The sequence below is a fragment of the Pseudonaja textilis genome, chromosome 1 (assembly GCF_049901715.1).
Source record: "Pseudonaja textilis isolate UNSWEBS1 chromosome 1, rPseTex1.2, whole genome shotgun sequence".
NCBI lineage: Eukaryota > Metazoa > Chordata > Lepidosauria > Squamata > Elapidae > Pseudonaja > Pseudonaja textilis.
In genome coordinates this window covers 22,641,110-22,667,845 of record NC_141990.1, presented here as the reverse complement: position 1 = coordinate 22,667,845, position 26,736 = coordinate 22,641,110, and the positions used below count along the sequence as shown (strand labels likewise).

Here is a 26,736-nt window from a genome sequence, read left to right as displayed (position 1 = left end):
TAGCCGTTGGAGGTGTCTTGATTCGCGCCAAAAAGTGGGCGTTAGTGACTTCCTACAGCGCTGTGCTGTGTTTCCTACTGGCTCGAAATTCAAATGACACCCGTTTGAATTTCGCGCCAAATGCAGAGCGGCTGCGGCTCGCAGCGCTTCACTTTCCCTGTAGCGGGGCTAACAAGCAGCTACAGACGCTTCTAACTTTTTGAATCAGACCGCTTTCTCTGGCTGCGGATCAGCGTTTGCTCTTTTTGATCGCTCGTTTTGTTGGCTGACCGCTCTCTCTGGCTGCGGATCAGCGTTTCCCTTATCGCCAGCCGATCGCTCTCTCTGGGCTGCGGATCGGTGGCTAGTGACTCAGCGGTTGCAAGGTGCTTCTGGTAGCCATCCCATCCTCGTCGCCAGTGTTAAGTTTGAGCAATGAGAGGCTGAACCAGAGCATGAGTGCAACAATACTTTATTTTACAATAAAGGGCTGACCGTGCTTGCCAAGCCTGGAACTGGCTCGCAGCAATCAGCAACCGGTTGGACCCCGCAGCCTGCTTTTATAGCTGGCTGCTGGGGAGAACCAACCAATGGGAATGGGGGGAATAACGCCCACATAAAGTGAGTGGACCTGAGTGAGAACTCCTTGAGTCCTCAGGACATAACAATCATGTTTATATAACTTCATTGTTATGAACAACTCCAGTTTTATCAGTTTCACGGTGTAGATAGGAAACTTGCAAACTTAATTTTCTTGCTGATTATTTGTTCATAAAACTTGCTTTTATCAGAGATTCAGCACCTTGCTTATTCAGGTCTCTTAGCTGTTCCATTTTTAGAAATCCAATATTTTCATTTTGTTATTGTGTAAATGAACAATCATTTAAAGAGAAGAATATAGCATAATCAAGCATATTGACTAAGTAGCTTGTATCAGCAGGATGTGAGGGAAGGAAAAAAGAACAGTGGTTCAGAAAGCAATTTATTAAGGTTGTTAGGAACTCTGTAGAAAGAATTACAAGCTTAAACTATTCAAATGCCTTCCATTTACATTGTTTCAAAGAAGGGCAAGCCATAAAGAGGACAAGGTCTTATCCCCTTGCCCTAGGAGGTGAACTAGCTCTGTAACCATAAAAAATGCAAATCAAAGAATAGAAAAAGGAGAATAATGCTTTCTTACCTACCTTCTCCAAGAATGTGCATTTCCTTAACTGCATGAGCCCTTCTCCCCAACCCCAGCCCCACAATTATTATGCTACTATTCTTCAAGTGTCTTCTCATTTCTTACCCAGTTATCTGGGTGAAGAAGGAAAAATGGAAGAAGCAAATTAAAAGTACAGAAAAACTAGAGCTAGACAACAGCATCTATATAAAATTGTATTAAAGGGGATATGGTGATTCCATCTTAAATGTTTTATTAGAAATATGGTTAAAGTCCTCTCCAGCTAGCTTATGTGCAGAAAGGAAAAAAATATTCTGGTTTTTAATTTGTTGGACTGGAATTTGAATGGGACCATTATGTGTTTTCTGAATTGCAACATCACTTGCCTGCCACTCCAATATTTCGAAGAGGAAGCATTGATATAACTAAATAACTAACGGTGCAATAAATGGAAAGTCACCTTGTTCAAATAATGTACCAAGTATGGAATTTTATTTGATATGTGTTCTGAGTACTTCACCCATCAAATTGTATTCACTCAATTCATACTTTCTGTGAAATCCAACATATCAGGAGGTGGCTTGTTTGGGTACTCGGGGCTCTGATTTAAAGAATATTTTTTAATCTTTAAGAAACTATTTGATTAAGTGATGGTTTACTAAAGCGATTGAATGCAAAAGCTATTCTTAAAAAAAATAATTGCTTTGTTTATAGGAGAAAACAACACAGAATCATCTTTTATCAAGTGGAAAGTATTTTTATTCATTAACATATATATCTTAACCGTAGAGATGGGTCGGAAGGCAGAACAGCAGGAAATAGCTCGGAATGGACTCCATCGTTTCCAAAGCACTTGACTCTTCTTCCATGGGAATTTTATATCTTTCGAAATTTAATGACAAGCCTGTAACTCCTTGTATTTTCTTTTTGTACTCTGAAGATATATCTAAACAGTTCATGTTGACTGTGAGTCATCCTTTCTCCCTGTGTCTAGTCTGCCAAGTACATCCAGCCTGCAGCCAAGTTTACAGCCTTTTCCACTCAGCTGACCCTTCTGCCTCCAGACTAGAGCCATTATTAGAGAATAAATTCCATCTTCTGCCTCCCTGTACTGTACCAAGGTACCAGAGATATCCCTTAGGAGATGGAAGATCCCACCTCTTAGGTATTTATGTCTTTGGCTTGTACAGTTCACAACCTGTTGTAGTCATGTAGCAGCCTGTCTACTAAATACTTCTGCATGCCTCAGACGTCTAGACGATTATGTAAAATGATCTTTACAGAGATGAATGAATAATAACATTCTGCCAAGAATCGGTTTGTGCTGTCTGTCAAGTTTCAATGCACCATCTCATGATTTGCTCAGAACATGACATCATAGGTTTTTTTTCAAACCATGCATCTTATCATCTAAGTTTGCCTCTAGACAACATACAGTGCACACATACATTCATACATATTAGGAACTCATTGTCTTCCAGATGTGGAGTTTAATTCCCATAATATGTTAGTTATTAGAATCTGGGATGAACCTTTACCCCCCCTCCCCCTTTACTTACAGCTCTTGTGTTTCACCAAGATTGTATTTCATATGTCATGTATCCCAAAATTATGATACCAAACTCCACTTGTTATTGTTTTGATAGGGAAAGGAATGTTTCATACTCGGTATTCATTGGGCTTGGCTTTCTGAAATCTGTGTGGTTCTTCCTTCCTGGGTTTTCCCCTCTGACATCTATGCCCATTAGAAAACATACATGGCTGGAATATCAAATAAGATAGGGGAAAATTACCTAAATGGCTTCATAGAGTGTCCTTCCATGCCCAAATGCTTATCCTAATCAATACACCTGATATTATTTCTCAGAAATAGTTACTTGCAGAAAAATGTCTCCCTTATCTGATTCAGCTCTTTCCCACCTTACAGCTGATACCCTCCAGTACCATAGCAGCCTGTTTGCTGAAGATAATTCTGCAAAGTCATTCTTCACGCAAGAGACTTTAGCACTTCCCAATGCTGTACAAGGGAAAATGCGAAGAGAGAGCCTGGATAGCAGCAACAGTGAGAGCTCTGGGTCAGCAGAGAGCTTATTGTCCAGCAACATAGCAAACAGTGAGTGCAATTAATTTTAACACTAGAAAGTCATTTTGGACTAGTGGTTAGTTATTGGTAGCTTTCTCCTTGTTGGCTGTTTTGGGTTGGCTTAATGTTGGCAATTTGATGAGATGACTCAAGAAAAGCCTTTGTCAACAGCTACACCTAGCTTTTGCCCCTGGATTTCTGAGGAGTTCACTCTGCTCCTTCCAGCTGATGTTATTCTCAGGTAGGATCTGGGGAGCTTCTGTGATGTGGAACAGACAAATGAAATGCCTGTTTGTTTTCCACAGTAACTTCCAAATGGTGGGGAGCCAAGCGAATAGATTACGTTTTGTACTGTCCGGATGTCCTCACAGCCTTTCCTACAGTGGCTTTGCCACATCTCTTCCATGCCAGCTACTGGGAGTCAACAGATGTGGTTGCTTTCATTCTGAGACAGGTAACAATGCCTTCCTTGTTTCTATATCTGTGGATCACAAATACAATGTACATCCTGGCCACAAAACTGATCTGATGGCCTTGCAGCAAATCCCTGCCTCGTTTAATCAATGCAGTTACTATGTGGATAAAATTGATAATTCAGTGTAAAATAGAATAGCAGAGTTGGAAGGGACCTTGGAGATCTTCTAGTCTAACCCCCTGCTTAGGGAGGAAACCCTATACCATTTCAGACAAGTGGTTGTCCAATCTCTTCTTAAGAACTTCCATTGTTGGAGCATTTGCAACTTCTGGAGGCAAGTTGTTCCACTGGTTAATTGTTCTGTCAGGAAATTTCTCCTTAGTTCTAAGTTGCTTCTCTCCTTGACTAGTTTCCACCCATTGCTTCTTGTCCTGCCCTCAGGTACTTTGGAGAATAGCTTGACTCCCTCTTCTTTGTGGTAGCCCCTGAGCTATTGGAACACTGCTATCATGTGTCCCCTAGTCCTTCTTTTCATTGTACTATGTGAGAGAAGGTAAAAATGCAGTTAAACTAACAAAATGCCAAAAAATATTACGCAAATTTCCCCCGTAGATAAGAACTTCTTGCAAGCAGTAAGCTATTCTAAACCTGTGGTGTATGAAGTTTCACTTTTGCCATTATTTTGAACTCATTTGGCAGAAGGACTATGTTGAGTGCAGTTCCCATGTTTATGTTTCATTTCAGGTGATGAGATTTGAAACCATCAATGTCAAGGAAAGCAACAGTTTGGATCCAGTGACTCTCAGCCCTTCAAATCCCCGAGAAAAATGGCTGCGCAAAAGAACCCAAGTCAAGCTAAGGGTACAGGATTGCCTTTTAGCCAATCCCTCTATAATTTAATATGTTTCAAAGGAAACAAAGCCATTTTAAACCAGTTTTTTTTTAAAAAAAACAAGAACAGCAGTGGTCGCTCCACCAAAATGGGTTGATGCATTTCAGATTTGGTTGATTTGTTACTACTTGATTTTTTTAGACACGGCTGCCTTTGGGGTTATATCTTTTTAATTGCTTTTATTATTTTGTATTTGTCCAACTAGTCTATGGGAGTAGATGTCTATAATAAATTTTAATAATAACAACAGCATTTGGAGCAGCATTTGAAAGATAGGAAATGATGGAAGTACTTTTTGTGGCCAGGTACTTTTTCAATGATGGAATATATGGTAAGAAAGCTAGAAGGGTTTCTGATCAGCCTGTCTTGTTTAAAATATAAAAGCAACAGTCTAAGCCTGAAATTGATGCATATAAACCTCAGTGGAATTTTATTTTAATTTTTCAAGGGTCTAGTTAAGAAAAGAGGTCCAGTTAGGTGTAGTGATGAAGGCCCAAGGCTAGCCATGAAACCATCAGTTTGTCCCACCTTAGGCAAAAAGCTAACTGAGTATCCTTGGGCTACTCGCTCTCTGTCCCAGGAAATGGCTGGCAAACCACTTCTAACATCTTCCCGAATTGCAGGAACTTGACTAAAAGTCAGCTACATAGATTTATTTTTTTTATTTTATTTGTTTATTTTATTTTGTCAAGCGATTATAAGATAACAGGTATAAGTATAAACATAGTTATGAATACATGAAATGGATACATATAAGAAAAATAAAAAGAAACAATAGGACAGGGGTGGTAGGCATGTTGGTGCACTTATGCATGCCCCTTACAGACCTCTTAGGAAAGGGGTGAGGTCAATAGTAGACAGTCTAAGGTTAAAAGTTTTTGGGGTTTGGGGAAGAAACCACAGAGTCAGGTAGAGTATTCCAGACATTGACCGCTCTGTTGCTGAAGTCGTATTTCCTGCAATCAAGTTTGGTGCGGTTTACCTTGAGTTTGTATCTATTGTGTGCTCTTGTATTGTTATGGTTGAAGCTGAAGTATTCATTGACAGGTAGGACATTGCAATATATAATTTTATGTACTATACTTAGATTGGACCGAAGGCAGCATAGTTCTAGGTTTCTAGTTCTAGAATTACAAGTCTGGTGGCATAAGGTATTCTGCAACGAGTAGAGGAATATCCATCATATTGAGTCTTAATGTCCATCAAGAGCTTACACTGGCCCAATGTCTGATTTTTGTCAACATAGACCATCCTGTCCTTGAATGTCTGGGTGGACTGGACATTAGCATTTGAACCACTATAAGTCCATGTATTTACCATACGCTAAATAAGCATTGACACAAACGCACACATGCAGGGTTAAGGAAAAGATCAAGAAGGCTCATACACATATCAACATGTAAGGGCTGACTTTGGGTTGTTTCTCCTAATCTTAAAGGGTCTATTCTTTCAGATGTTCAAAAACAAATACTCTTTTTCTAGGTTGGATAGTGGTTGGGATGATCCAATCCCTTCATTCCCCTCCTTGTTTCCCTTTCAGAATGTAACTTCAAACCACAGATCAAATGATGTCATTGTTGCAGAAGATGGCCCTCAGTTGCTAGTTGGCCGGTTCATGTATGGACCACTTGACATGGTGGCTTTAACAGGAGAAAAGGTAACGTTCCAAGGTCATCCTTCTCTCTGTCCCTCCTTCCCGGTTAAGCCATTGAAGACATGTAAGCCCTTAAGAACATGGGAAGAGCCCTGTAGCTGATCAGACCATTTTCTATTCTGCATTTTCATATCAGCTGACTGTATTCCAAACTTATAAACTAGAAATGAGCTCAGTACCTCATCTGTATTGCTTCTTCTGATCCCATGGCTTGCAGTTTTCTGCAGACAAATATTTCTATAGCATTTAATTATGCCCTTCCTTGTATGAGAGGATGCTTGCAGGAAGCTGTTCTTGTTCTGAATCAGATCATTGTTCTTTGTGCCCACTGTTGTCAACTCTGCTTAGAAACAGTCCACAGAGTTTCAGGCAGCAAAGTATTTATTTCCTTTGATCTTCCTGTTGGAAATATTTTAGTTAAAGATGCTAGAGAGTGATTCTCACATGGAAAGTACCCATTCGAGAATTATAGGAGGAACCAAGCACATCCCCTACTCATTGCTAGAACTGCAAGATGTTTAACTGGTGATTCACATTTTTATTCTGTCTTTTGTGAGATAGTCCTACAGGTATTTGAAAGTTACTATTATTTCCCCTTTATTGTTTCTTCTTCAGGAAAAACACGCTGTGTTCTTTCAGCTATTTCTCATTGGACTTGGTTTCAAGGCCTCTCACCATCTGGATTGTCCTCATCTGGCACTGTCTTTCTTAAAATGTGGCATCTAGAATGGGACACATGCTTTAGCTGCAGACTGAACAGTACAGAGCAGCAAGCTTTTCTTGTGCTTCTATTAAAACCAACTAAAATTGTCAGTGATGTCATACTGCTGAAATAGCTACTAATCCTCAAAGCTTTGGCCACAATGTTCTAGGCTTTAACATGCTGCAAAATTAATTTTTCTTTGAGAGAATAATATAATATCCCTCATGAACTTTGATGTTAACTATGTATGTGTGTCGACAGGAATTTGTTTGCCTAACCTGAACTTCTCTATTACTGCATTTTAATTCCATAAAAGAATTTTACCACAGGTTATCTTTCATCTTTCAGGTTGACATTTTCATCATAACTGAACCTTCCTCTGGACGTTGGGTCTATTTGGATACAGAAATCACCAATAGTAGTGGTAGAATCTCATACAGCGTCCCCAAAGACAAAAGACTTGCTGTTGGCGTCTATCCTATTAAAATGGTAGTCAGGTAAGTCTGGAAGAATCTAAATACATCCTTAAATTTTTGAGAGATTGAGGAGTATGTCCTACTCTCATAAAATGTTAAATCAAATTCTAGAGCTAGAGTTTTCTACAACTCATGAAGGTGGCTCAGTGGCTAAGACGTTGAGCTTGTCGATCAGAAAGGTTGGCAGTTCAAATCCCTAGCATAGCATTGCATTACAGAGTGAGTTCCCATTACTTGTCCCAGCTTCTGCCAACCTAACAGTTCGAAAGCATGTAAAAATGCAAGTAGAAAAATAGGGACCACTTTGGTGGGAAGGTAATAGTGTTCCGTGAGCCTTCGGCGTTTAGTCATACCGGCCACATGACCACGGAGATGTCTTCAGACAGCGCTGGCTCTTTGACTTTGTAACGGAGATGAGCACCGCTCCCTAGAGCTGGAAGCGACTAGCACGCATGTGCGAGGGGAACTTTTACCTTTACCTTTACCTTTACAACACATTGCTTGAGGCTGGAAGTTGATGGGGGGAATTATTTATCACGAATGAAGGCAAATACTGTATACGTGTCCCAGAATAATGTTGCAGGATCCAGTCTGTGTCAGTCACCAGGCCAGAGGTTTTGTCTTCCAAGTTTTCAGACTCCTGCTGGAGCCCATCTTCAGGAAACTTCTCTCTAGAAGAGTGTGTGTTTGGGGCTGTTTTGTATGCGGTATTTATGTGGTGCCTATTGTATATGGCTTTTTAAATGTTCCCTGAAGTTGTCCTCCAGCACGAGTCTGAAAGCTCAGAAGACAAAAGCTCTGGTCCTGATGACCGACCCATGCTGGATCCTGTGAAATCATTTATTTTCAATTATAATATACTTATTTCAGGTATCATGCTCCAATTTTCATCTGTTTTGTACCATACCAAATCATGACATGAAGCTTTGGCCTCCAGTTTTACAGTTACAGTCCAAAATCTGCAGAAGAGGGACTAAATGAGGCTTCTTGTAGCTCTGGAGCCACAAGTTGCCCATTGCTGTTGTAATGAATGCAGCATTTTTATTACACTCTCTTAGAATCCTTATCACTCGGCACAGGTTACTATTACAAAGATAAATATCACCATGAACCACAGAAAGAAGAATGTTGCTATTGGAATTTGGCGGTAAAAATTTCCTTAGGTGTCCTTGGGCTGATTCACTGGCAGAATGAACACAATGACAGATCACTGCCACCTGACGTAGTCCATACGCGTGTCTCTCTCTCATAGCTGTTCCCCAGTGATGGGACATGCAAAGCTAGGTGTTCACCAGGGAAGATGCACTTTGACATTCTTCCTCTCTACTAACACTGTCAGCTGGTGCTCCATTCAAAATCCAAGAAAGAAACACTTAAGACTCCGTTAATTAGAGAAAAGATATATTTTACTGGAAATCAAGTGGTAGCATCAAAGGAATTCTGATTCTGAGAAAATGAGCGTGTAAATCACATATATAAAGTGATGGCAATGTTCCCGCCCACAAGGGTTCAAACTGTCCATCCAATTAAAATTTGCATGTAATGTCATGTGGCCATCTTCAGGTTATGATGAGGCATCTGTCTGTTGACTTTGGCCTATCTTGATAAAGAAGCGTGCTTGCGCATAGCATAAGAAAGAAGCATAAACAAGAAACTCCCCCCCCCCCAACTTATACAGTTTATTCTCTCAAACCTCCAGCTCACTTCCCATAACTATTTCACCCCCTCCTCCCCTCGTTACTTATGACAGCCTGAAGATGCAAAGCAAAGGAAAGAAATCTTGAAGGCTGACAAACGCCTTTCTTGGAATTTCTGTATCATTTAAGTAAGCTGTGACCACCCTATGAAAAGCTGAAGGTCTTTTTTCTTCAACATAAGGCCATCTGAAGAGGTATGATGGCTTTCTATTGTAACTTTTTTCTGTGTTCATTCATGGTCATCAGGGGAGATCAGAGTAGTGCCATAAGCTACTTGACTGTCCTTCCTCGAGGAATGGAGTGTGTCGTCTTCAGCATTGATGGGTCCTTTGCTGCCAGCGTCTCCATCATGGGCAGTGACCCTAAAGTCAGAGCCGGAGCAGTTGATGTTGTCAGGTAAAGGGCACCTCATAATTCCATTAAGCTTTAAATTTTGCTTATTTTATTAAATTTATTATAGCCACCTGTTCCAGCAGATTCTGGGTGGCTTAAAAAAATAATACTAAATTTAAACAAGCCAGCTAGAACAACTATTATTAAAAGGCATAACAGTGTATACTACCACGCTCAATGCATTAACATCAGCCAGGTTTTAAGGACTTTTCAGAACCCCAAGAGAGAGGGTGTTGTCTGTATTTGGGGAGGGGGATGTTGTTCTAGAGGGTGGGGATCACAAGAGAGAAGGCATACTTCCTTGGTCCCACAAGATGGCAGCCTTTAATAGAAGGGACCTGGAGTGCACCCAACTCAGCCCAAATGTACCAGGGAAAGGTGATCCTTCAGATAACCAAGTCCAATTCCGTGAAGGGGTTTAAAGGTATCAATCAGCACCATGAATTGTACACAAAAGCCAGATGACAGCTAGTGGTTATACATGGGCACAATGAGGTGCGCTCATTATTGCTTGCTCTGCTGCATTTTATTTATTTTATTTGTTAAACATGTACAAGATAAAAAGTGTAAGTATGAACATAAGAACAAAGGGAGTAAATATAGATAAATGAGGACAGTAAGACAGGGACATTAGGCACGCTGGTGCGCTTATGCACGCCCCCTTTAAGGACCTCTTAGGAATGCCCTCTTTAAGGAGGTCCTTAAAGGGGGTGTGCATAAGCGCACCAGCGTGCCAACCACCCCATCTTACTGTCCTCATTTATCTGTATTTGAGGTCCACGGTAGACAGTTTGAGGTTGAAGCTTGTAAGGGGTTGAGGCCAGTAGTGGGATTCAAATTTTTTAACAACTGGTTCTGTGGGTGTGGCTTAGTTGGTGGGCATGGCTTGGTGGTCATGTGACTGGCTGGGCATGGCCAACTCAATATCAGTCACATTGAGGCAGGCATCTCCTCACCTGGCCTCTTGTGACTGTGGGAATGCTGCAACAATCATAAGTGTGAAAAACGGTCATAAATCACTTTTTTCAGTGCCATTGTAACTTTGAATGGTCACTCCACACAAGCAAAGTACCAGCAAAGGAGGAAAAAAAAAACTCCCGAGAAGTTCCAGAGACAGGAAGTCTAGTCCCGCCAAGAATGTAATAAGGGTTAATGGAGAGGCAGTTTCTGTAAGCAACACCAGAATGTTTCCTTCCTGCCTTCCTTACAGGATTAGGCCAGTAATTTCTTCTAACAACCGGTTCTCTGAACTGCTTAGAATGTTAACAACCGGTTCTAACGAATAGGTGTGAACTGGTAGAATCCCACCCCTGGTTGTGGCTACAACAACGGAGTTGGATAGGGCATTCCTGGTGTTGACCACTCTGTTGCTGAAGTCGTATTTTCTGCAATTGAGTTTGGAACAGTTTACCTTGAGTTTGTATCGGTTGTTTGCCTGTGTATTATTGTGACTGAGGCTGAAGAAGTTGTTGACCAGTTGTAGCTTATCTGGTCTTCAAGGGCAGCCCAAAGTAGAGTGCAGTACAGTAGTCCAGTTGTGAGGCCTGCACTATCTCCTGGGTGAGGAAAGAGCATAACTGTCACATAAGATATATCTGTGCAAGGGCAAATTAGTCAATCCAAGTGGAAATAGGTGATGGCTTCCAGACAGAATTCCTGACCTTGCCCTATAAAGGGAGCCCCTTTTGTCTACTTATAAAGCAGTCAAGTGATAATCATTCCTGAATGAAAATATGTATTGGCATATTCCCGTCAGTTGCACCTTGGAAATAATCTGTTTGGGAATAACCTTGTTACATTTTCACCACTTGGTGGCAGGAGTGCTAGCGAAATATCCCCAGGCAAAACTTCCAGGTTCCGTGAAATATTAAACTGTGGAACTTTTCTTCAACTTTTTGAAGAAAATTGTGTTTCCTCTCTCTATCATATGCCCCCTGGACCCTCTCTACTTTTTCCTGTGATTCTCCTGCCACCAGGTAGTCAAAACAGGAGCGAAGCACCTTGTGCGAGGAAGGGGAAATTCCTGCTTTCCCCCCCGCTTTTCAGTCCTGTGTTGACTGATAATATGGCTGTGGAGATGTTTAATTTTGTACTTTGATTGTTTTAGAGTGTGCACCGCAACTTGAATGTATTTCCATTCTTAAATGGCTGGGAGCCCGGTTTGTTTAGAGGAGTCGTTTGTGGGGGCACAAAGAAATGGCCAGATCTGCTTAGCCATAAACCATTCCTATGTTAAGCCATAAACCATGTTTGATAAACCACGATAGCGTTCACATTCCAGGCTAAACCAAAACCTAACAGGTCTCTTAGTGGCATAAAACAAATTTAAAATCAAAACTTTAAGAATAGTTACAGTAGTAATGAAAACAAATGTATGAAACAAGAAGAATTAATAATATTAACAAGTACAGGTAGTCCTCGAATTACAACCATTCATTTAGTGACCAAAGTTGCAATGGCATTGAAACTTTTGACTGTTACAGCATGGTCACATGATCAGAATTGGGATGCTTGGCAACTGGTTCATATTGATGATATTTACAGTGTCCTGGGGTCATGTGATCACTTTTTGCCACCTTCTGACTAGCAAAATCAATGAGGAAGCCAGATTCACTTAACAACCATGTTACTAACTTAACAACTCCCCTGATTCACTTAAAAACTGTGGCAAGGAAGGTCATAAAATGGAGCAACAACTGTCACTTAACAACTGTCTCATTCAGCAATATAAATTTTGGGCTCAATTGTGGTTGTAAGCCAAGGACTAACTGTAAAAGCAACTGGTAGAAGCCTGCATAGAAAAAAAAATGCCCCAAGGGCCTTTTTAAAGCTTGTAAAGATGTCAGTCCCCTCAGAGAAGGTTTAGTCAAGTTTCCCCATTGTAGGCAGTTTTCCTCAGATGCTTTCAGTCAGATTGGAGTTACATAAAAGGAGTTTTCTCAAACAGTCTGGAGTTAAGCATTATAGGGCTTTAAAGGCAGCAATTTGCCTGGAAACAAATTGGCAGATAGTGCAATACTTAAAGCATAGGTGTAATCTGGTCTCTTAGCATTGTTTCCTAGATTCACCTGGCTGTTTAGTTAAGTAACAATTAAAACCTCCAGGTGCCTAAGACTCACGGGCAATCCCACATACATTAACGTAGTCAGGCCTGGATTTTACCACTGTGTGCACCCCATTTTTAAGACAGCCTCTTCCAGAAAGGAGGACAGTTGAGGTCTCAAACAAAATTTTAAGGCAGTCCTTTCCTCTCTCTCTCTCTCTCTTCAGTCTAGAAATTAGATTTGTCTAGAAGCTGCTCCAGACTGCCTACCTTCTCCTTTTGAGAGAATGTAATCCCATTCAGAACAGACCGAACTACCATCTCTCTGGAATTATGGTCTCCTAAAATAAATACTTTCATTTTCTCCAGATGCAGTTTTAGTTCATTTTTCTCTCATTCAGCCCATTACTGGCTGTAGGCAGGCAGCTCTGCAGGGAAACCTTGCCATTTCCTGAAGATGTAACAATGAAGGAGGGTGTCCTCAATATACTAATGTCACCTCACTCCAAGTCTTTGCTGTGGTTTTTAGCAGTTTCATGTAGATATTGGTAAGCCTTGGAGACCAAATAGAACCCCAAGAGCTCCCATTCGGTTTAACAACTGTGGTGCATCCACAGGCCGTCAGTGCTTTCATCAGAAGGATGAGAATAGCCTCACACTGCAAACTGCTTCCTTTTTAGGAGTGCATGCAATCTTCCACTGCATATAGAAAAGGAAGGTCTTGCTCATGACCCAACTTGCAATCACTGACCCTTCCTTGAGTGACAGACAACTCTGAGCAACTCCGTTCAAGCAGCAGCATTGTCCAAACTCTGTCCAAGCTAGAGATGGAACCATTGTTGACCTGTGACTCCTATTTCTAAATATCAGCGATCTAGTCTACCAAAATTGATACTGTCTATAGCCAAAGTGAGAACACAAAGGAGAGATTCAACCTGGAAATAAGGAGAAATTTTCTGACAATGAGAACAATCAATCAATGGAACAGAAGTTGCCTTCAGAAGTTGTGGGAGCTTCATCACTGGAAGCTTTCAAGAAGAGACTGGACAGCCATTTGTCAGGAATGGTGTAGGTCTGCTTGGGTGGGATGGGTGGGTTTGGAGTCAGACTAGATGACCTACAAGGTACCTTCCAACTCTGTTAATCTGTATCTGTATCACACCCTCTGTTGTTGCCCAAGCAAAGATCATCAAGCTAGCCAACCCATAGCCTACCGTGAAGCCAGTTGTGCCATTATTTTATTGGATTTTATCTATCACATTGTTATAGTGCCACAAACTGAAAAACTTTTGGTAGTGTCATTAGAATAATCTGTTTCCTCCAGGACTGGCTACACTTGATAAGTCACCAGTCTCTCAATCCCTTTACCAACCATGGTAGATTAGAGACTAGCTTTTAACTGCCTGTCTTCTTAAGGGGAAAGCTCCTTAAGAAGTGGCCTAATAGCTATCTTTTTAAAATAAAGATGCATCTGGCCTTCCCTCAGAAAGGCATGCATAATTTTAAGTAATATGTAATTACTAATATCCTCTTGGCTAGAAGTTGGAAGTCAGGTTGTGCAAGATTATAAAAATATTGTTGCAAACATGCTATCTGCTTCCTCATGCATTGCAAATTGGGGTTGATCCAATTCAACTCTATAGAGAAGGTACCCTCATCGTTAAAAATTCAGATAAGCTTCAAATGTAAAATAGTGTATCTGTAAAAACTCCTAGTCTAAAGTGTCTCTGAAGTTTCTATAGTAGAACTGAGGGAAAAAAGAGGAGAACTTGAACCAAGTTTATTGGTAGATGCACTATATGTGGGGACAGAGGGGGAAACTTCATTGCTTTTTGTATTTTGGATCACTGTCTACAATTTTTACAAACCATGTTTAATATGCATTTTTTTTCATTAATATGTATAATTTATAAACTTTTATCTAAGGAGGAAAAAGTTTACAGCAGTGGATGGGGAATTCTGGGAGTTGAAATCCATATGCTACAAAAGTTTACCAAGATTGAGAAACACTGGATGAGAAAGAAAGTTGAAATTGAAAATAATTGATAACAATTGATAATTGATAAAAGGGCGAACTTATTATTAAGAAGACTGTATTAAATAATAGAGAGAAATGCAAATTTTATTCCCCTAGCTCTGACTATTACGGCATGCTGATAACCATGGGACTTCAGCTCCTTACAACTTCACGTTCACAACCATCATGCGCAATTCCATCCCTTCCATCTTCCTAACCATCTGTTTTTCCTCTCTTGTTACCTTTTGGTACTCTCCCATTCTCACTCTCCCCTCTGGGATTCTATCAGACAGAATAAATGTCTATAGGGATTTTTCAAAAGGCAACTTGACTTTCTTTGTTTTTCCTTGAAGGTATGAACTGAAAAAACTTCTTGGATGAGAAACAAAACCTCTTCAAAGAAAAACCAAGGAAGTCCCAGTTGCCTTTTGAAAAGGCATCTTTGGGACAGCCATGACATGGATGATTGAAAGCCTCCATAGACACCTCTGTAGTTACCTTCTCACCTTCTCTTATTCTCCCATTCTCACCGTCCCCTCTGAGATTCTATCAGGCAGAATAGTCATACACTGTTTAATGATCCCAGTTGCTTTTCTCTTCTCTCTAACACAGGCATTGGCAAGATCTTGGCTACCTGATTATCTACATCACAGGACGTCCCGACATGCAGAAGCAACGTGTTGTCTCCTGGCTGTCTCAGCACAACTTCCCTCAAGGAATGATTTTCTTCTCTGATGGTCTTGTCCATGATCCTTTAAGGCAGAAAACCATTTTTCTCCGGAATCTTGTGCAAGAGGTAATTTCCTCTTTGCTCTTTCAGGAGCATTGAATGGGGAGAAGTTTGATTAATTAGAGACTAATTTTCTTGAGTTGTTGGATCAGATTCATGGCTAGAAACAGCCATGACATGTGAACAAAGACTACAACAATCCATATACTTCATAGTTCAAATTCATGATTGCTAGTGACCCAGATTGATGACATGGGTAAATTGGGACATTAAAAATGGGAACTGACTGGTATCATATTTTCATGGCTAACCTTTGACATTTCTCCCTTCAGTGCCACATCAAAATTTGTGCTGCATATGGCTCCATGAAGGACATTTCTGTGTATAATGTCCTGGGTCTTTCCCCCTCTCAGATTTACATTGTTGGACGACCAGCAAAGAAATATCAGACTCTGTGCCAGGTGATTGTTTTTTCTTTCGGTGGAAGATTTAAGGGTCCTGGGAAATAAGAAGGGTTCTGGGGGCATTGTACAAAATTTGGAAGCCCCTTGAGAAGGGTGCAAATGACTGCAACCATCATACATACATGCCAAGCACCTGAATTTTGATCATATGGCTGTGAGGCACTGTGGCAGTCGTAAATGCAAAGACCAGTTATAAATCACTTTTTTCCGTGCCATTGAGCTTTCAATAGTTGTTAAACAAAAGGATCATAATTCGACCACTCTGCCCATTATTTCTGATCCTATGGAAAACATTTCTTAATCGAAAGAGCATGGCTCTCTTTTGGGTCTCCCCAGTTTTATTCAAGCTGAATCTCTGAAGTTTCTTCAGTCTTTTCATTATTTATTAAATTTGTTTGCTGCCCATCTCACTGGGAGGTAACTCTGGGTGGCTTACAACATTAAAGAGAGCATTATAGAGCATGTTCTCAAGTTATAGCATCATCTTTGTTACCCTCCATGGAACTTGCTCTAAGTTGCACATACATCTAGAAATGGGCTGCCAGAATTATAGACATTTCATGTGTAAAGGGGAATAAGAATTTCACTTTTTAAAATTCAGTATTTCCCCTAATGTAGCCCAGAAGTGTGTTAGCACTTCTACCAGCTGTCTAACACAGCTGCCTCATGTTGTCAATGACTACATCTAAGGTCCTTTTACCATGTAATGCTTCTAAGCTGTTAATCTAATCTACTTAAGTGCTATATCTATGCTTTCTATGCTACCAGAATAAAACCTGCAATGGCCATCAGCAATTTTAAAAATTTTATACTGCATTGCTCTGATTTGTACCTGATTTGTTTTAAACGTTAAATAAGGTCAGACTCGATTAATATCCTTTTTTAAATAATTTTTATCAAATTTTACAAATGCAAAGATAGAGATCTGATACAAACTAAGTAGAATATAAAAAAGAAAAATGCAGAGAAGAAAATACATTATAAAAAATTAAAAAGATATAAAATTACTCCCATCCACCTTCCAGACAAATATGGAAAACTTCAGCAGCTTACCTTCTCTGATATTTCTTCTTCCCATATCTCATCTCTTATCAACAGATTAATTATAAAATCTCAATATTCAGTCCTAATCAGCAAAAATCCATTAAGAGCTGTCAGGAATAATAATATATATACATTTTCCCTTAATCAAGTAAATCAATTTTATACTCACAATCTTTATATCTCAAAGCCTATACCCCAAAATCTTACATGAATGCGTCCAAGAACTAAGTTTATCTCAAAGGATTTTATAGCTTATGAATGATGCAGTTTTAAAAATAAAATTAATAGATAGGATAAATCCTTACATATTTAATGGATAAAGAAAAGATACCTGTTTCAAAGTCATGCTTAAATGAAATTGCCTTATTTGATATTTTATGTGTTACTGGGAAAGGAACTTGAAAATTGGGCAAATAAAAGTTTAGACTCCATAGCAGGGAAGACAATTTCTAGCAGTTCTAACAACAAATTGTTCATCGGTCCCATACAGGAATTCAGCAGCTGCTGCTGTCTGGAGATGACATGTGACATGGCTAAAGACTGTATTGTTCCACAAAAAAAATCTTCTTTTTCCTAATTTAAGCCAACAAAACCAAACAGCTGAAAAATATTCTGCTGTTTTTTATTGATCTGTGGTCACAGGGTGATTGTTCTCTGTGGAAGACAAAATTTATAGTCATTTTATCAAGCTGATTTCATATGTTGTCATCTTTCCTATTTTATTAAGAACAAACAGTAATTGGTTTAGGAAAGGAACAGCCTACTCTTTGACCGCACATAATTATTTCTAACTTGCTTTTATCTGTAGCAATTTGACAAGGCAATAAATTGAAGAGAGCTTTTTTCTAATCTTGTATATAGCCTACATGTTGTATTAATTCTGTTCCCTGCCAGAGAATGCTTGGTGCACCCTATCTTCTTCACAACGGCTTCTAGTTTATTCTGTTGTGCACTCTAAATATGGCTTTGGTTATGCCTGCTAATGTTTACTGATTTCAGGTTCCTGCATTTTAAACAGGTTTGCAGTCAACTAGGTCAATTGATCAATTCTAATATTTAAGCATTTTCAGTATATAAACAGATTCGGGTAGTCTACTGTGTTTCCACATTTTCCTCTAACTAATCCAAAACCAGCTTAATGTTTCTTGCCCACCCACTTATCCCTCTGTAGAAGCTGTAAAGTTCCTGTGTTCTGTGCATTTCTTACTACAAATGTAAAACAAACATTACCCTCCACTAGAGAATCCACTTCCCTGGCCGATTCCTTGGCACAAATTCTGTCTTAATCCTTACAGGTGGCTGCAAGGAAAGAACCAGTTGATTGGTCTATTTTTGATTCATTTGTCCTTTGTTGACTTTTAGTCTGTTTGGGTTGGTGTTTGGGGAGAAGAGCAGTGAAGTTTCTGCAGTACATTACTCCCTCATGCTACAGGTGATGCTAAACGTTTGCCATCTTTGTTCTCCTCTCCTCCAGTTTATCAGCGAAGGTTATGCAGCCCACTTGGCTTCCCTGGAGTTCAGCCTCCGTTCCCGGCCTAAGAAAAACAACTCCCGCATGATCCTAAGGAAAGGCAGCTTTGGTCTTCATTCTCAACCTGATTTCTTACGCAAGAGGAATCACCTCCGGAGAACTATGTCTGTCCAGCAACCTGACCCACCATCCTTGACCCCCAAGCCAGAGCGTGCCCAAAGCCAGCCAGAGTCAGATAAAGACCATGACCGGCATCTGCCCTCCATGGTGTGGATGAGAGGAGGGGTTCATAAGTTTGAGTCTGTCCCATAACAAAGAGTTGGGATGGCACCACCAGGCCTCTGGCATCCTGCAAAGAGTTTGTAGGCATTTGCTCTTTGAGTTGCACTTAGCAGCTTCATGGTTCAAAGTGATGGAGAGGATTGGAATTCACAAAGCTCTGGCAGCTTCTGTCTCCCCAGGGGAACTTTCCTGTTTGTTCCTCTTGTTTGTATCCACTCATGAAACATTGAAAGTAGAGAAAATGATTTGTACCAACTGCAATCTCTTGCGGGGGTGTCGCTGGACAGGAAAATGAGCTTGTGTCTTAATGTTTACTTCATAACAAAAATGTGCAATAAAGCAGAGCGGGAAAGCTCCAGCTTATCTCAGTGAGAAAGGGCCTCACTGACAGCAACCACATCTGCTTCTCGAAAAGGCAGCCTTCTGATGTGGCAGCAGCAACATCTGCAGTTCTTGGGGCAGATAAGAATCAAAGGGAGGAGCCCATAGCTGTGCACTGGGGAATCTCTTGGGTGCCTTAAGCCCAATATCTTTTCATCCAGACAGCTCTATCACTGGCTCATCACCAGAGTAGGTTTCAATTTTGCTTATTTATCAGAGACTTCAATGGAGGCAACACATGAACGTGGAAACCAGTGGTGAAAAAGTTGAACCCTGGATTCAATGTAGGCCTACTGTTTTTTAGATATGGCACCCATCTTCTCTGGCCCCACAATAGCATTTTTTGCTCTTTTTGCAGAAAACCATAACTTCTAAAGAAACTGAAGGGATTGTCTGCATCCTTCTGCTACCATCATCATAACCCCCACTAAAGCAACCTTCACTCCTGCTACTCATAGTGTCCTATCCTATGTATTGAACACACTGTTGAGCTTCAGGAGAGAACTTTCCTGTGCCATATTCCCAGTGCTGTAAGATATCTGCCATTTCTGAATAAAATATCCCAAACACTCAGTGATAAGGTATTGGTTTTCCATATGAAGGGGTCCCATGACAAAAAACCTCACATCTCCAGTTAGGGCTGGTAAATCCTAGTCAATTTTCATATAAAATGAATTAATAAACTAGTGAACTGATTCAAAATAAGGGAGTTTATTTTGTTCCTGTAAGGTAAATGTATGTATAGCATACCTGCTTTTCGGAAATTTATCTCCTTTTCCCACCATTAAATGCAGTGTAACTGTAGAAAACACAGAGTAAATGAAACTTCCATGCAACTCTTGAGAAAGAGACTGAAAACTCTGTTCTGGGCTCAATCCACCTGACCTCGGTAGAAGTTGAACAACCCCAGTCAAGCATTACCCCATCACAAGAAAAAGTACAATAGAAGCATAGCAAAGGGAATGAGTCAGGAGATAGCAAATGACATTGTACTACTAAATATTGAAGTAGAGTACAATAGCCCATATTTCATAGCAGAAATTAATAGGCGAAACATGCCTGTCATTAGTTCTTAGGATTGACCAGACAAGCTAACAGCACACAAAAACCTTATGAATAGATTGAGCTTTTTTCTTCATTGGAAGTGTATCAAAGATGGATATTAGAAAGCAGATGGTGCCTACAATAATGAAAGGAGAATGAAAAATGGCAAATTGCTTCATGGCTTAATTGCTGTACAATCCTGAGATAACTATTTCCTTGCCTTTAATAATTTTGATTCTGGTAATACAACAGTATACTTTCCTTAACCTGCAGCAACAAAATTTCCTCAGAGAGTTAATCAAGGGCTTTGTTAAATTTAGCTGTCAGACAGTGTCTCATAGCTAATGCAATCTTGATTTTTCCTGTATCTTCAAATCCTTTTCTCCCTATGGGCATCTGCACCAGTTGCACTATTCTCCTTTCATAATGATTTCTGTGGCAACTGCTCTTCAGAGATTTTTGGATCGCTCTTGAATCTACATCTGTTTGGCAGCCCAATGCTGCTATTTCTATCTCTGCCTGATAAACGTTTTCTTCTTCTCTTGTATTCTTGGACACCAACAGTGTTAACTTCCTACCAGCCTCTTAGCCTCTTTTGGCTTCTCTTCCCCATGGGACACTATATTTTCAAACTATCTGCTTCCCCAATTCTTCCCAGACTCGGGTTTGTCTGCTTGAAATACAGATGGAATATCCCAAGTATTTATATGACAGATGCGGACATTTTTAACTTTTCAAATTTGGGTTGATTCTGAGCACCAGACTCATTTAATAACATCTCTTGCTCCTTCAGGTGTTCAAATGGTCTCATTCTGCCATAGTTACACATTAGTTTTCCAAGAGAATATCCATAAATCTGAAACTGCTTTCTGATTGAATATACTGTTTAACCTTCATGATTTTGACAACATGGGAGCACAATTCTATTTCCAGGCAAGTGTGCATCACATTGGTCCATTTATCTTTCACATGCTGAACAGCAAAGATGACAAAATAAAAGAAGTGGGCAATGAAATTGAAACGCCAACCCTCCAAGTTGTTGACCTTGATTGATTTTTGAGTACAGAAAGAACAGGTGTTCTTCTTTCTTTATTTTTTGGCGCTCTTATCTTACCACACCACTCAAAAAGCTTTGAATCTCTTACTGCAGTGTTCCTTCGTTTTATCTCTTGTTCTCCTTCGTATCAAGAATGCCTCTTTAATCATTCTTTTTATTGGTCTTTTTCTGGTTCTTGCATAGGTAGGAATAGCATATCTGCCAGAATTGCTCAGAATTGTTAAATTGCTCAGAACTGCTGAAGTTCATGCAATACATGGTTTTGATTGATTATCCTGCATATCATCAAGTTGGTAGGTAAGGCTAAAATGAGTAATCGGTGATTCGGGCCTTTGTGAGAATCCAGCCATTCGTTTAACAAGTGGTGAGAATTAGACCATAATGTTGACATGGTTTCTTTCTTTGGGTATAGTAATGTCTCAAGGTAGTTGTTTTTGTAAGCTGCATTTAGTGTTTTTAGTGAATCCAGTCAATAATAAGCATCCCTTACACCAAGATTCAATCAGATAGCATGGGCTTAAAAACCAAATTAGATGTAATCTATTGAGTAAATTTGCTATTTTTTTTAAAAAAAAAAGATAGACATAGGCCATCTTCTGTAAGTAATTGAGGGTGCATCTTGGGAAACAGAGAGGCACTTTCCCTTGGTCTGCTTATTAGTCCAGGCCCCTGGACTAATATAAATGCTTCTACATGACTTAATTGACATCACATCTAGTTAATGAAGCAAGTTAAGGTTGAAGAAGAATTCCCAATCATTTTGCAACAGTACATCAGTCAGCAAAATGGGTGACATTATTAAGAGATTTTGCTACCCACCCTATCTGGAGAAAAATAGACCCCAGGGAGTTGTAGCAGAGTCCTTTACACCAAGTAATTCAGAGTTAAACACATCAACTTTAGCTCATGACTGTAGTAAGGGACTATATTCCCCAAATTGTATGCTTGAATGTGGTGTAGTCCTCCATGCTTGTAGGAATGGGACAGAATAATTGCATCTTCGTGTGTGACAAATCCATGAAATGTGCAAACAGGTTTGCAACTCAATTTAAATATGAAGTGTTACAAAAAATGGTTTTGTAAGGTCAGATCTATTAGCACCTGAGAGATTTTAGCAAATTTGTTGGCCCTAGGATTATCTGCTGGTATTCTTCAAGTGCTGTTTATTAAAAAAAAAAAACACTCCTTTCTTACTCATGTCAGACCTTCACATTTAATAATGCTTCCTCTTCCATTGACTTAATTATTGCCTCAGTAGCTACTTCCAGGCTATTTATGTGACTCAACATAAGCCTTGCTATCCAAAAGTGGGACAAACAAGAATGTTCAGACATGACAATTTAGAGATCTCTACCAAAGAGTTCCATGTAGTCAGTCTCCTTTTAGGCCTGAAGCTTTAAGACATGGAAATGCTGGCACTAAAACCAGGAATGTATTGTGTTGGCTGACATTTTCCATTCCCATGTGGGCTGCATCCACATGCTGTTACTTTTCACTGTAGTTTTACAGGAGAGTACCATGTTCTTCTAATGCTTTGGAATTCACCTGGAAAAATGGAAGACTGGAAAAAGCAACTAGACAACATAGGTACAAAAGATGGCTTAAACAAGATTGTTCTGTTTTGTCAGAAGCAAATAGCATCAAGTGCATTCAGATGGGAAATTTGTAGGAAAACTGAAGATCTGGATAATTCTAAAAGAAGGAACACTTGTGAACAGCAGTCTTGGTATTGGAATAAATGGATGTTTGAACCTACTTGTGTGTTAGGACTGATCCTAACTTGGACTGACCACTTTGTGGGTCTTGGATTCAATCTGTGAGGATTCCCCAAAGTTACTTCCATCTACCAGTGTGTCTCTTTCTGATGATAAATAGAAAGGAGTACCCTAGTTAACCAACACGTCATCTTCTTTCGCCCCATCCAGAACTGGGACAACCTTAATGTTCTTAAATGCCTTGTTAACAGTTCCCTTTATGCTGCTCCCTCATATTTAAGAACTTGTTCTTTTTTTAAAAAAAAAAGCCAGTGAATAACAATGGTGGCTTGTTATAATGTGTGTTGCTAAGAGATGACATGTATATGGTTGTGCTTTGTGTGCGCATACACGTGTGTACAGTGTTTCACATCAGTGCCATTGCTAACTTTGCATAACAGAAGTTAACTTTTATATTACATGTTTTGTTCAAGGTTTGGCTGTTCTGTTGTAGCATTGTGAAAAGACCTTTGATTCTGCTCCAGGTGTGAGTAGCATTGTTAATCCAAATCTCAGCTTTCACATTTAAGTAGCACTAAAGGAAATGTTGGGCTGGTAGCTTCTGCTGCTTGACCCAAATATTCTGTGGTGTGTCTTTTTTTCTGAAGTAGTCTTTGAGTCCTCTTCAAAGATAGAGGTTTCTTCTCATTGGCATTTACAGATCAACTCCTATTTTTATGACCTCATTGGGTGGAAAACCGCATTATTCACCACATCATTTGAATGCAGCATCTTCTGTGTTGCACCAAGGTGGGGAGGGAGGGAAAAGAAGAATGGAAAATGATATTCAAATGGGACTGGATGTGAGTATTTTGCCTTTTTTCTACACAAGGCACATTTGTGCTTTGCAGTGTCTCCTGTCAATTATCAGAACCATTATTGGGAGTGGTGAATATGTTCTACAAAGGCATTCTCTTGTAATAATATCAGGTAGCTATGCAGGCTGACTAAGGGTCATTTGAAAGCTGAAAGTTGAATTCATAAAAGTTCAGAGCTGGTAGAGATTAACTATTTCACATTTTTTTCTGTTACCATCACTTGCACTGATTATTATCATTGCCTATATTTGCCAATAGAATGAACCCTTCAGACAGCAAATGCTGGACACATAGTTTCTCCGATCCCTGTTATAAAGCTGTAACACATTTGGTCCCTAAATTTCTTCATCACAAACTGGTGGATGAATTTCCAAATTCTAAAGGTTTCTGCAAACTTCCAAGAACCAAATTCCCCAGAAAGCAGAATATAAACCATATTTGATATCATTCGCTATTCAAATTGTTTAATACTAATCTGCAAAATATTTAATACTTGTATTTGATTTTTTAAAATATTGTCTTGGAAAGATGACATGAAGTTGTTGGCTTATTAGACTTCATTTTAAAAGGGCCCAAATCAATATAATCTGAGGCACTAATATTTTTATTTTTTGAGATGAGATTTTCATTGGTGAGGCCAGGTGCGCTGAATCATTTCTAGATACTTAATTAGATTTGTACAAATCTTGGTTTAATCAGTAGACACAGCTGAGCTAAAGATACCCCTTTTGAAGTATGGAGAAATCAATGCTTATTTACAAGATTCCACTCTTTTTCCTGCCACCTTTCCAAGTCAATATATATATTAGACTGTTTTCTTGCAGCCTTGGGAGGTATAGTGACATAGTTATTCTTCCAGGAACCCTGGCTTCTTGCCTTATCAATGTCACTCTTTACATCCATAATTACAAAATAAAAATAGCTTTGATCTTTCTCCATCTAGAGGTGAAATGGCAAAATTAAAAACCTACTCTTGTTTTCTGGGTTAATTATGGATATTGATTTCAGATCTAGCTATCACCTCTTCCAGATGTGATTTAATCAGTTGGATTGGTTCTCTGTACTAGAAATAAGCTAATTTCAATGGATTTTAGGTTCTCAACCCTGAGACTCCTAGGCTATGCTTCCCTAAATTGGCCTAAAGATGTTGATTTCAAAGTCAGATTTGTATGGCTCTGTGGCTCTTGGAAAGCACTTTAGGGTGAGATTTAGAGATCAATGGAATGGTTGAAGGGCATAATTGGAAACACTGAGAGACCTCAAAAATTAAACTTCAAATTGCTAAATGTAGAGCGAGTATGAGCAATACAGAGGATTATCAAGTCGAATGATGATGGATAGCCAGCTAAATCTTTATGGAACAGTCAGAGAGACAAGGAATATGTCAAAAAGTAAGTAATTCTACCCTGCCTCAAAGCAGCACACCAAATTGGCCTTGTTATCTTTATTGTATTTGGAGGTTTTATTTAAAAAAAACTGCTTGGATTTGAAAGCTGCCATATATTTGTATTTTTATTTGTATGATTACTTTATTTATATATCAGATTTGTAGATTGCCCATCTCCTTCACAGAATGACTTTAACACTGAGATGCCAAAGAATGTGAGCTTTGAACTAAAATTTTGTTTTTCTTATGTGTCTGCATATGAGAATGTGGTATTTTGAATTTTGGATAAACTCCAGCAGCAGAGAGAGAGAGGTTGTCAGAATATTTTAATCACATAACCATTTCCAGTGTACAGCAAATGAATTTCTTACAGAGGAGCTTAAAAAGATTATTGGGGAGCGGGGAAGTATTAACGTTTTTCCAAAAGTTATTAATTTTATTTTCAGCTGGTTTTTAAAATCTTCTGACATAACATGACTTAATGTCAAGTATCGCACTTTCTTTGCCTTTTGGTATGTATCTTTTTAAATTCTTTCTTCGATGTGGGAGCATTTTTCTGTTGCTCAGACCCACAATTTCTGATTAATTGTTTTAACACTCAGCACTCTGATGAAATAAAGCAACAGACCTTCTTGTTTGAGACTATTGTTTCTTACTGTTTCCACGTGTGCTACGGTGCATCTTTGGTTCATGCACAAAAATAAATGTATCTATTCCTACTCTATACATTCTACAAATCCATGACTGTACACAAGCAGAAGAGGAAATAAAGCAATGTAACTTCTAAATCAAGCTGAGTCTTTACTGTCCGCTACCATGTGTCCTTCAAATCCCTTACATCAGGGGTGTAAAACTCGATTTCATTGAGGGCTGCATCAGGGCTGTGTTTGACCTCAGGGGCTGGGTGGGTGTGGCCAGGGTGGGCGTAGCCAGCTTGACATCACTTGTGTCAGGGCGTCTGTTGTGGCCCAAGTGCTCTGCCAGCAAAAAAGGGCTCCTGAGCTTTATTTTTGGCCGCGACAGCTTCCTGCAGCCCTCTGCCAGCAAAAGGGGAGCTTGGGTGGGTTGTGCATGTTCCCCTGGGCCCTGTTTTCAGCTGCGATGGCCTCCTGCAGCCCTCTGCCAGCAAAAGGAGCTCTGTTTTAGCTGGCAGAGGGCTGCAGGAGGCCATTGCACCCAAAAATGGGGGCCTGGGAAGGCCACACGCAGCCTTTCTTAACTCTGTTTTTGCTGGCAGAGGCATCACAGGCTGGTCCTTCGCTGTTTCCAGGGCAGCCCCGCAGGCCAGATGTAAGCACTTGAGTTTGACACCTCTGCCTTGCATGGTTTTGGATGAACAGATAGGGGAATGGAGGAATGACCTGTATTCCATTTTATGGAATAGCCTGCAGATGATGGAGGAATGTGGACTCTAATTTATAAATAGGGAATGCCTATCTTAAGTGGGGAATAATTAGCTAAGCAGTCTTTCAAGGCCAAAGTTAATTAACCATATTCATTCCTTGTGTCCTACATGCTATGGGAATTAATTCATTGGGATTTATAAAGCTTGCTTTATGGCTTAGCAATGGGATAGAAAATACTCAGGGCACCGACATTCCATGACAAAATGGCAGGTTTTCAATGGCATTTTAGAGTTTTTTTTACATCGAATTAAAAATGGAAATGAATGTGCTCAGCCTCTGAGCTTTAAGCACCCATTTTGACTCTTAAAACTGCCAAATTCCTTTCAAAGTGTACAGTTTTTAGCCTTCTTCATTAGATCTGCTCCTTGTGTTCTTCGGAAGCCA

General features: G+C 39.7%; 1 protein-coding gene across 2 annotated transcripts in view; it reads left to right on the top strand.

Annotated features, from left to right (window-relative positions):
• Positions 1 to 25,738, top strand: part of PITPNM3 (PITPNM family member 3) — a 141,813-nt gene extending 116,075 nt beyond the window's left edge. For both annotated transcript variants that reach the window (XM_026708577.2, XM_087928463.1), the window contains exons 11-20: positions 2,136 to 2,306; positions 3,069 to 3,254; positions 3,530 to 3,678; positions 4,384 to 4,500; positions 6,072 to 6,188; positions 7,237 to 7,385; positions 9,308 to 9,457; positions 15,127 to 15,310; positions 15,577 to 15,705; positions 18,227 to 25,738. In XM_026708577.2, coding sequence (XP_026564362.1) covers positions 2,136 to 2,306; positions 3,069 to 3,254; positions 3,530 to 3,678; positions 4,384 to 4,500; positions 6,072 to 6,188; positions 7,237 to 7,385; positions 9,308 to 9,457; positions 15,127 to 15,310; positions 15,577 to 15,705; positions 18,227 to 18,535 — 1,661 coding nt within the window. In that variant the 3' untranslated portion in view covers positions 18,536 to 25,738. The remainder of the gene's footprint in view (positions 1 to 2,135; positions 2,307 to 3,068; positions 3,255 to 3,529; positions 3,679 to 4,383; positions 4,501 to 6,071; positions 6,189 to 7,236; positions 7,386 to 9,307; positions 9,458 to 15,126; positions 15,311 to 15,576; positions 15,706 to 18,226) is intronic.
• The last annotated feature ends 998 nt before the right edge of the window (positions 25,739 to 26,736 follow it).